This window comes from Oscarella lobularis, chromosome 12 (assembly GCF_947507565.1).
Source record: "Oscarella lobularis chromosome 12, ooOscLobu1.1, whole genome shotgun sequence".
Lineage (NCBI taxonomy): Eukaryota > Metazoa > Porifera > Homoscleromorpha > Homosclerophorida > Oscarellidae > Oscarella > Oscarella lobularis.
Window position 1 is genome coordinate 843,193 of NC_089186.1, and position 10,636 is coordinate 853,828.

General features: G+C 47.4%; 2 protein-coding genes and 1 long non-coding RNA gene across 4 annotated transcripts; 2 read left to right on the top strand and 1 right to left on the bottom strand.

Moving 5' to 3' along the window:
* Positions 1–4,301: 4,301 nt before the first annotated feature.
* Positions 4,302–6,033, top strand: LOC136193654 (protein psiI-like). The gene is made up of 2 exons (XM_065982591.1): positions 4,302–5,573; positions 5,926–6,033. Exons 1-2 carry the CDS (start codon positions 4,313–4,315, stop codon positions 5,961–5,963), a joined length of 1,299 nt encoding a protein of 432 aa, XP_065838663.1. The 5' UTR covers positions 4,302–4,312; the 3' UTR covers positions 5,964–6,033.
* Positions 6,034–6,219: 186 nt separating this feature from the next.
* Positions 6,220–7,231, top strand: LOC136193659 (uncharacterized). Its single transcript, XM_065982593.1, has 4 exons — positions 6,220–6,470; positions 6,526–6,598; positions 6,643–6,775; positions 6,831–7,231. Exons 1-4 carry the CDS (start codon positions 6,259–6,261, stop codon positions 7,073–7,075), a joined length of 663 nt encoding a protein of 220 aa, XP_065838665.1. The 5' UTR covers positions 6,220–6,258; the 3' UTR covers positions 7,076–7,231.
* An 886-nt stretch (positions 7,232–8,117) lies between these two features.
* On the bottom strand, positions 8,118–9,336 carry LOC136193571 (uncharacterized). Of its 2 annotated transcripts, XR_010671382.1 has the most exons (5): positions 9,279–9,336; positions 8,953–9,231; positions 8,578–8,885; positions 8,314–8,519; positions 8,118–8,255 (listed from the first exon to the last, which is right to left on the bottom strand). It is a non-coding gene; the product is annotated as an uncharacterized lncRNA (long non-coding RNA). The 2 variants fall into 2 exon arrangements; XR_010671381.1 differs by having other exon boundaries at positions 8,314–8,885.
* Between the last annotated feature and the right edge of the window lie 1,300 nt (positions 9,337–10,636).

Here is a 10,636-nt window from a genome sequence, read left to right on the forward strand (position 1 = left end):
ATTTACGCCGTTATTATTTTGCGAACGGAAGCATTGGGCCGGAGAAAGCACGGCACGGTCCCTCTCAACTACTTACGAGCTACGAGCAGTTTCTTCTTGTGAAAGCAGTAGTGCGACGACCAAGCGCGTACCTATCGGAGCTGGCCGATGAACTGGAGAACGTGACGGGGCGTGTTGTTTCGGTTCCAACCCTGTGTCGGGTGCTAAAGAGACTGAATTTTTCGCGAAAAATCATTCGACATATTCCAACCCAGAGAAGTGAAGAAGCCAGGCAGCGTTACATTGCATCTACAGTGCACTGCCCAAATTACTCGCCCGACATGTTCGTTTTTCTTGACGAGTCTGGGTTCGATAGACGCAACGTCATCCGTCGATATGGGTACGCAGTATTGGGAAAGCGTCCTATTGATCAAACGTTTTTTGCAAGAGGAAAACGAATTAATGTCATTTCAGCAATATCTTCAAATGGAGTCCTAGATGCCTGCCTTTATGAGAAAAATGTCAACGGACCCTGCTTTCTAGATTTTTTGCGTAAGTATATTCTGCCTCAGTTGTTGCCATTCGACGGCTGCAATTCTCAAAGCATTGTTGTTATGGACAACGCGGCTATCCACCATGTTCGTGAAGTTGCAGACCTTTTCCGTGGAGTGGGGGTTTTTGTCAAATTTCTTCCCCCTTACAGCCCTGATCTAAATCCAATAGAAGAAGTTTTTTCAAAAGTTAAATACCACATAAAAGCTAATGTGGAAGGGCATGTGGAAGGCAATGCTACTACCCGAGAAATGATTGTGAATGCGTTTGCTGCAGTTACACAAGGGGACTGCATTAGTTACATGGAACATTCTGGATATGTGTAGTGTAATGCATACGATTTCTGTTTCATTTACTTATTCCAGAATCAACCTCATTAGTAAACATCTAACCCAAAGCATAGAATCATTCTGTTTTATGTGTAACGCATGCCAAAAGCATAAGAGATTAAAATCAGTCATAAAGTCCATAAAGTTCTGAAAATGAACGTAACTCACGTCAACCTTTCTAGCTCCTTCAGAATCTGCTGCTTTTGCTGAGCTAATTCAGTAGCTGTGAGCGCTCCCATCTCAAAAAGACTATGTACTTCTCGTAATTGCTGCAGATAGGTACCTCGCAAACCAGCCTTCTTTGTTGGGGTAACACCAGCAGGTTCTTTTGGGCTTCTCTGGATAGCGTTTTGCACAACGTTTGAAGAAGGATTTCCTTGAGTGCTAGTGATGGCAGAAGAGATCAGATGGGTCACCGCGCCTTCCAAAGAAAACTTCTTTGAGGAGCGATGGCCATTATTGCCTGTAAACAAGGGGACGTTTGGAGGAACGTCCATGTCGTCGTGTGTTCCCACATCAAGCATCTCGGCCCAAAGGCGATACTGGAGAGAAGTGTACTGTTGCCCGTGGATCTTTCTCAAGTCGGATATGGTAGTGTCAATAGCGGCTTCCTTGTTCCCACCGTCTGATTCAACAACACGACGACGTTTCGAGCTGCTCTGTTTAGGCTGCAACATTTCGTCATGACGGTCTTCTTCGTCGTCACTGAAATGGCTCTTTTTCCTAGCGCAGTCGCACCAAAGTATCGTGTCGCTTCCTTTTCTAATCCGTTGGAAAAGCTGATCGACGTCTTTGTCGCTACGAAGCTACATTTTTGTCGATCCATCGAAGTATCCTATGTCTCTGACTTTTCCGCCGATTAGCTCGCTCTCAAACTCATCTTCAACAGCTCTCCTGAGATCTTTGGCGGATTTAATGCAGTCGGGTTTGAGGCTATGAAACGGAAACGTTTTTCCTTTACGCCTAGCGTCGCTATCAAATATTCGGAGCTTCAGCTCGAACGATTTCGGTTCCGGAACGAGATGAGGGACTCGCACAAACGTTTGCGTTCCTCTTGGCGTCGCCGCGTTTGTCGCTGCTGCTGGGAGTAACACGAACTGCTGCTTCGACGTCATTAATGCGCGTACCGTAGTCTACGTATACGGGACTGACGAAGAAGCCATCCACTTCCGGCCTTATCGCATGCGACAACCAACTTGAAATCAACTGTACCCGATACGGGAACCAATACGGGACTCAATCAAAATGGCGTCGAAGAACGACACGATCAGGCTGATCTATACTCAAAAGAACTTAGGGCCCCGAGCGCGCGCTAAGAATCGAAATTGAACACGCCTACTCGCCGATCTTTGTCCGCCTTATTTGCCGCCGTTCCGCTTCCGATCGTCGCGCCGCCTCCGCGAACCTCTTCGTCGAACGTTCGAGCGTGTTTAGGTTCGGTTCGTTTCTCCGGGGGCCCTCGCGGGGTACGCCTGTGAGCGTGTATTTCGCTTCGCTGTCCCGTATGTTCTTTTCTTACTACATACTGGCCTTCGCCCGAAGTAGTCAGGTCACCTGACTACGCCCGAAGTACGTAAATGGGGATTATTACAAAACACGCGCAGAACTCTAATAGATTTCTAAATACAAGAAGACGGGTACACGGGTAGACTGTAGATATTCGACGGGTACACGTATTCGACGGGTACGGGATTTGTAAATTAAGACACTTATATACCCGTCGAAGACGGGTACAGACTGTAGGTATTCGACGGGTACACGTATTCGACGGGTACGGGATTTGTTAAGACACTTATATACCCGTCGAAGATATGGGTACACGTGTTCGACGGGTACACGTATTCGACGGGTACACGTATTCGACGGGTACACGTATTCGACGGGTACACATATTCGACGGGTACACATATTCGACGGGTACACGTATTCGACGGGTACACGATTTGTAAAGACATTTATACACCCGTCGAAGACGGGTACACGTATTCGACGGGTACACGTATTTGACGGGTTTTAATTAATTAAGGAAGCGGTGCTATCTGGACATCTCGGGTACGGGTACAGTACCCATGCAGGCCACTCCAGCAAACAGGTTCTTTCTGCTGATGTGGTCAGGGGATAATACAAAACAAGCGCAGAACTTTAATTAGTAGAGATCACATTTATATACCCGTCGAAGACGGGTACACGGCTAGTTACGATAAAAGGAGACAACGACGGCAGCGTCACAAGACGCTATTAGGTCACGGACATACAAACGATTGCGCTGGAACGCGACTAGAATGCGCTGAAGCGGTGAAGAAAGGATTGCAAATCGAGTGGATCTGCTTAACTTTAGTATGGCAGGCAGATTATCCGAATGTCTTAATCCTGCTCTTTCTGGCCCACTCGCCCGGCACCTAACGCCACTGCTTCGACAGGCACAATCTGCAGGTGAGTTGTGAACTTGTCCAGCATGAACATGACCTCCACTATTCAAGTTCTGCCGAAAAATGGGATCGCGTTCTCGAACAAAGCGATGGCGTGATAAACATTGATCTGGCACACAATCGCTGCACGTACAGCGTGTGACAAGGTGTTTGACATGTAAGAAGCGCGCGAGAGCTAAGAATAGGACCTCACTTAGATGCAGCCCCAACGCAACCACTCCATTCTCATTAGTTAGCCTAGCGCCGCCGGCAAGAGTGCGCAACGCAACTTCGTCGCTCGCTCTGCGCTACTGAGCCGCTCTCGTTTTAATGTAACTCCTATGGCGCCGCTGTGCGCAACGCCTAATGGTAGGCGACGAGCCGCCGCTACTCGTCCCGAAGAAGGGTCGGTGACGAAACGCCGCGGGAGGTAAAGCACCTCTATTCTGGTTTCTACTGCATGAAGGCGAGACCAATGTGAGTTTCCACTTTGACCGTTCGTTTAGCGTAGGCGTCAATTGACGTCAGCTCACAATCGGCTTCTGACTAATCTTCGCACGTAAGTGAAAGCCGCTCATTTGCAGGCGTAGCGCAACTTAGGCGCGATTGTTCGCCTAAACCGTCGCTTGGCCTTTTGTTAGTAAGCGAGAATTCACGGGGATGGGTCCTAACCGCGGCTCACCGTCACGTGCTCTCTAATTATACTCCGAAGGTACAGCTTTGGCTGCCACGCGGTTGCCTCGGTCGGGTTATTCGAGAGGAATGGCAGAGGTCAGATGCTCCTACGCGCTCGAGTTGGGGAGGAGACCCCAAAATAGACAAAAAGTTCGGCGGCCTCACCCACGCGATATTGACAGCCATACCTCCTCTTTCTTCTCATTTCTAGAGTAGAAATATGCTTAGTGCATTATTCGTGATAACAGGGGACTGCATAAGCGATCCTTTCCTTATAGCCTCTCTGGGATTATTTCTTTTTTAACCCCAAATCCTTTAATCACGTGAGGAGACCTTAATATCAATACTGAAACGAACAATCTGCCGAACATGAAGAAGCTGATATTCTCACTTATCCTATTCGGTTGTGGAATCGCCGTGAGCAACAGTGCATCGGCTCGGTGCTCCGACGTCAAAGCCCAGTGCCTAAATAACACAGCATGCAACGTGCTCTACAGCTACTTTGCAGCTAACTGTAGCGACGTGCTAGCGGGACTCCAGCCGGACTGCCCGGCCGAGTGCAATTCGACTTGGACCGACCTCTTGGCAATGGAGAGCCGATTCCTCCTGTGCCAATGCGACGCAGCCGACTACAGCTGCAAGTCGAAGCATGAGAACATTGAGTACGCTTGTTTTCGAATTGCGCCTAAGAGCGGTGCTCAGTGCACTTTTCCGTCGTCTCCTCCCAAACCGACATCGTTACTATGCGAAGACGTCATCACCGACTGCCTCACTGACTCCGACTGCAAAGCAGCGCGGAACGCGTTTTACAACAACTACGTGTGTCAGGCGGAGCTGCGCGGCGGCGCGGGAAGCCAGTGCTCGTCTCCGTGCCGCCAACGTCTCCTTGACTTCCTGTGCAATCCTTTTTGGATGGAGAAGAGTCGCGGTTGCATCTGTGCGCGAGACGATCCGGGCTGCTTCACCGACCAGTACGAATTGGAAATTCTTCAGGGCGTCTGCTTGAACGATACGCACAACATAGCCAGTCTCGTGCCAAGTCAGAACTGCATCAATACGCGACTCGCCTGTTCTCAAGACGACGACTGTACGCGAGTCATAGCCGAAGTCGAGAAGCACTGCGCCGACTTGCTCGTCGCTCGTACGACCACGTGCTCGCCCTTGTGCAAAGAGAGCTTTGCTGAGTTGGAACGAGACCCGGTCGGTCACAACCTGATACGATGTGCCTGCTTTGATCACAGTCAGTGTAACAGACAGGGCGCCTTTCTCATCTATTACTGCAAGGGAATAATCAACGACGTTCCTGAGAATTGCAATCACGTGTTGGATTCGTGTTCGACCGAAGCCGTTTGCAATGCGTCTCTGCCCGGCTTTCGAGACAGCTGCGCTGGGACTTTGCCATCTCTAGACTCCTGTCCGGTACAGTGTAGTTCGGCTGTGAAGAGTCTGTACGATAGTCCTATTGGAGCGCGACTTGATTACTGTTACTGCAGCGAGAGCGACAACCAGTGCATTAGTTATCAAAGTTCACCTAAAGCATGTCTGAGTTTGCCTGGGACGACGTCTTCCTCGCCAACTCCAACTGGGGGCGGAGCTCAGGATGTTGGAATAAGAATCTCCTTTATTGCAGGTAGTGCCATCTTCTGCCTTCTTGCTATCTTTGGCTAACTAGACTAGTGGTTTGTACGCTGACAGTTGAGCGTTTTTGCGATTGTTCCTTCATCGTTTTTGTTGTTCTGCTGCATGGTGGTGGTCCACGCATATATTTTACCAGCCTCCTACGCACTTTCGTACATGAGCGTCTGTTTCTTTGCAGTCTTTAGCAAATTTGACCGATAGAAGGATTATACGTATACAGCGACCTTCTGTGCATGCTCTGCAAGTATATTTTGCAAGAACGGTGCTCTTGGTCGTACTGAGATCAGAGCTATAGGTTAACGGCGAAAAGAGTGTTACCACACTAATGAACATTGTTTTTCTAGTGACGAGTCACTTTTTAGTCGCTGTACTTTACTGCTGAAGCGGATCGTTGAAATTATGCAAAAATTGTTTACGTTGCCCATCACGAGGTATTCACGAGGTGAGTAGGCTAAAGTCCCCATATAACTTTAGAGACCAAACGTTCGAAACTGATCAAAAAAGCATGGTACGCTCATTATCACCGGCACAGTTACGTTTAGAACTGGGTAAAGACTATTCGAGCGGTTACTTTGGGTCACGTGATGCTAGCGTTATAAGCGCAAGTTGAGAGTCAAACCGGTTATTTCTATCAGAGACGTCAGACAGCCAAATAGTCGTTTGCGATTCTGCACGTCATGAAAGCTTTTGTATCTTTTGCAGTTCTTGCTGCTGTCTTTATAGTAGCGCAGTCGTGCGATCTACACCCATCTTTTACCACGGATCTCTACCGAGTGAGCGGCATTACAAACAAAACTGCTCCTGGCCATAAAGTCGAATTACTCAATATCACATATGATTCCGTGGGACAAAGAACTCTGACTTACTATCAAAGCTATACAGCCAAATAGTAAGTGTGCATAATTCGGAGTTTCAGAAGAATTATGTAAGCATGCATTATGCAGCGGCACTGCTGTATTGCGTTTGTACCGAGAGAAAGTTCTTTATGCGATTGATTACGTGGAAAGAGCTTGCAAAGTAAGATTTTTAGCGTCAGCTGTTTAGAGTAAACTGTGACTTAGAAAGCACCACAAACAACTGACTTTGTCATTCCTTCCCTTCCGGAAACTGCTTCTTCTGAGCGAAGTGCAATTGTTCCCGGTGCACAGGCAGCAGAGAACATTGTTGTGCAGGAATACGTATTCAATCAAATGGGTACTTCACTTACATCTGTCTCCACAATTTAACTACAATTAATAAACGTTTGCAGGAAAAGAATTTACTGTGGCTGTCCATCTTTCTCTACCTGACTGCTTTCCTGTTATAGCGTACAAATTTGAAGGAGATTTGATTGGTAAAGCTCCTGCGGTGCATCTCCAGCAGTCACTTTACTTTTTCAACTATCGGCCTTCTGCCACGGCTGGCGTATTTGTTTTACCTTCCTTTTGTGGCAGTGCAATCAATGTGACGGAAGAGGAAATTCGAAATGAGTTTGAGGAAGTGACTTTCTTTTAACACATTGCTTTTCTTTCTCAATAATGCTTCAACTCTTTCGTTCATGCAGTTAACCGAGTCTTGCTATTTTGTGTGCGTTTTTGCTCCACCGCGCTCTTAATTTTGTAGCTCTGTGTTAGATGTCGATTGGCTATGTATGTCTTCAAGTAACCTAGAGCGCTCTATCCCTTACATAAGTTACATATCGTACACAGAGGCGATAAAAGTCTCGTATAGGTCGGGTCTCGGGGTGTCTAAGCGTATACACATTGCCTCGGGATCCTCGGTCACGTGTATGTACATCCACAATCAGAATGCACTGCTTCGCGTACGCTGCGGCAGCAACCGGCTTACCCGGAGAAAACCAATCTTACTCTACCGCAGAGAAATCGATTTCGTTGAGTGCACGAAAACGAACGCCTGAGTACAACTAGACAAGGTAAGACAGACTTACATCCCGTTGCGGGGGCGCGGTAAAGGGACCGACGGGGTGATAAAACCCATATCATCCCGTTGTCAAGTGACAACGGGGATGATATGGGTTTTATCACCCGTTGTCAAGTGACAACGGGGGTGATATGGGTTTTATCACCCGCTGTCAATGACAACGGGTGATATGGGAAAGGTCCCGGCTCTCATATCACCCGCTGTCATTGAGAAAGGTCCCGTGTAGTTCGCAAATTAGAACATTGAATTCGCAGTTGGCACCCGCGCGAACAGCTTCTATCAACGCGTTCTAAGTGTTGCGCGTTAAAGAAAAAAAAGAAAAAAAAGAAAAAAAGTGGAAAAAACTAGATTTGAACCCGCGCAGCATTTTAGCATACCCAGCACTCAAATCCCGCATCGCTACCCACCCAGCCACCGCAACCCAGCGCAGCAATGAGCCCCAACACCGCGCTTTTATTACAGTAACCGGGATGTAAGTATGTCATCACACGGCTTTCTCGGGCGATTCGGGATTTATCATCCCTCCACCCTCGGGAAACCTTGATAACAGCCCTCGGCTTCGCCTCGGGCTGTTATCTCGGTTTCCCTCGGGCGTCGGGATGATAAATCCCGTATCGCCCTCGATGCCATGTGATAACCTATACATATACGCACGTACCACTCTTGTCATGATAAGAAAATATACCGTTATTCGTTCCGAGACTGTCCGACTCGTTCACTTTGATACAAAGCATAGTAGAGTCGATAGTGAATTCTATATGTCAGTTACGTATTCATAAATTAAAAACAAGATAACAATTTGAATTAATTACCCCGGTGAAAACGAGCACGGATGTTCGAGCTCTTTCAGATACGTAGCCATATAATTCAGGAAGTCCAGTCCTCCTGCAGACGATACGTACAGCAATCGACCCTTCGACACGTAAGGACGCGCGATCTGACGAACGACTTCGCAGCAATCGTGAACGGTGCTCGACAGGGCAAAGAGAAGAAATATTAGACTCCACGTGTTCAATTCCTTTTAGGTAAATACGATATTAATTCGAGGAATAAGATGAAGACTGTCGATATTGCACTGAAGAATCGCTTGCCAGCTTTTGCGTCAGAATGTTACAAGCCACGTCAAAGAGACGGCACATCCGAAGCGCTTCGTTCGTACCTGAGTACGACAACACACTCGGCTGAAAATTTTCAACCAACCTAAATAAAAGAAAAATTCGCGATGAAGTAGGCATGACGAATATATAATTAGTAAATGACTTGGCAAATTTACAACAGAATTAGGCGAATTTACGACTTCTTTTGCCACGTGAGAATCTAATATCTCCTTCTTGAACGCGTTATTCGCAACGATCTTCCAGTATCTTTTCTTGCTGGGAATGAACTGAAGAAAAATAATCAAAAAGGCTGGAAATGAAGTGATAGGGTCCGATTTTAGAGCCATGGCGTACGTTCTCGCTGCAGATAATTGAATTCCATCGTTTGCAAGTCAATGAAGCGTTGAGAAGGAGATCGGGGACGAACATGTGGCTCAAAATGTTCTCGAGTATTTCCACTGGAAGTTCGCCGGCTGTTCTCGGCGACGAGAGACTGCGTTCCATGCGAGGCATTTTGACTCTAAAGTCGCCGTCTTCGCCGATCGGAAAAGGCGGCAAAGGAAAGGCGACGTTCTGGGCGAACATGATACACTAGAGCACGCTAAATTGACTTCCTCAGCGTTTCACGGACTCCTAAAACAAAAATCAAAAAAATTCGTGTTTAGGTTTGCCAAAGGTACGATTAATTCTCGATGACGAGGCGAGAAAGCGCTTCTCTGAGGCGTTATCGAATACCCGATACGGGACCCAATACGGGACTCAATCAAAAATGGCGTCGAAGAACGACACGATCAAGTTTCGACTGATTACGAAGAAAGGAGACGACGACGGCAGCGTCACAGGACGCTTTTTAGTCACGGAAATGCGAACGACTTCATTGGAGACGCTAAAACAGCCTCGAATCGCTCCAATCTGCTATAACATGTGATAGCGGATTGGAGCGATTCGATGCACAGGTACCGGTAGGCGATTCCGAGGCTCTAGTAGATCATCCACGCGGCTCTGCTTGAAGCTATGATGCGTCCTGATGCATGAAAATGTGCACCCGGCTTCTTTTCACTTTGCCGCGACACGTCGAGTTCCGCATATAGTCCTTTTAGTCGATTTGGGCAGATATTATCTAGTCTAGTTATACGTAGAATTCTTAAGGGTCGTCCCAGCGTTGCTTTTCCTCTGAGAGCATAAGGAAGTGTCCACGACTTCCTCTTTGCCTAATGTGGTTACGATAAGGATTGACGACATTTGTGTGGGCCAGATTCACCCTTGTCAAGCGTGGGACAGCCTCCAGCCTTCGTTGCTTCCAGTGCGTGGGCACATAGATGGAAGTCGACTCTGTGACGTTGCATTTGACCTCCTCTCGTGACCGCTATAGATAATTAGTCCGTAATTTAATTACGCAGGTTTTGTTAGATACCCAACTCTAATCTAGATTATGATTATTGATATGTCATGTCGTGTCGTATTAGAAGTTCCTGTAGTGACCTGTGGGCAATCAACTTGCGTTTACTTGATTTCCGGGATGCGTGTGCTGCTCCAAAGATGGCGTTGGTCTATCCACTTCTGTGTAACGGTGCATGCACAGACGGTACTCATCGCGTCCTACTTTCGCATTTTTCTTCGTAATATCCGCTCTTCTGCGATGATAATGAGCTAACGTTGCTTACACTTCTACTGGCGGCAGTTATAGGTGGCTTGTGACATGACTGCGAATACCACGATAAAAGAACGACAACTGACATCACAAAAGCGTCCGATCGACGAGGGTTAAATTTAGCGACCGGCGCTTACGTCACCTACACCAACTTGTATAAAACGCGTAGCGAAACTGCTGAGCTAAGCATATTGAGCTCGAACGGAAAAAGGTTCATTTTGACTGAGATGAAGTCTTTGCTTGTTCTCCTTGCAATCTGTCACATCTGCCAGTCGGCTCAGCATTTCTCTGCGAAAGAGCTTAGACTGGAATACCTAAAACTTCCTGCCGCACCAGGCTCGTCTACTCTTCTGATTTACGTATTATAATTCAGCTTTGCACTGAGGA

What these genes read in the sequence shown, in the direction of transcription:
- LOC136193654 (XM_065982591.1), top strand. Translation starts at nt 4,313, where the DNA reads ATGAAGAAGCTGATATTCTCACTTATCCTATTCGGTTGTGGAATCGCC. An exon ending in AAGAATCTCCTTTATTGCAG is followed by an intron (nt 5,574 to 5,925) that starts GTAGTGCCATCT and finishes TTGTTTTTCTAG; the next exon opens with TGACGAGTCACTTTTTAGTC.
- LOC136193659 (XM_065982593.1), top strand. Translation starts at nt 6,259, where the DNA reads ATGAAAGCTTTTGTATCTTTTGCAGTTCTTGCTGCTGTCTTTATAGTA. An exon ending in CAAAGCTATACAGCCAAATA is followed by an intron (nt 6,471 to 6,525) that starts GTAAGTGTGCAT and finishes TGCATTATGCAG; the next exon opens with CGGCACTGCTGTATTGCGTT. An exon ending in ATACGTATTCAATCAAATGG is followed by an intron (nt 6,776 to 6,830) that starts GTACTTCACTTA and finishes AAACGTTTGCAG; the next exon opens with GAAAAGAATTTACTGTGGCT.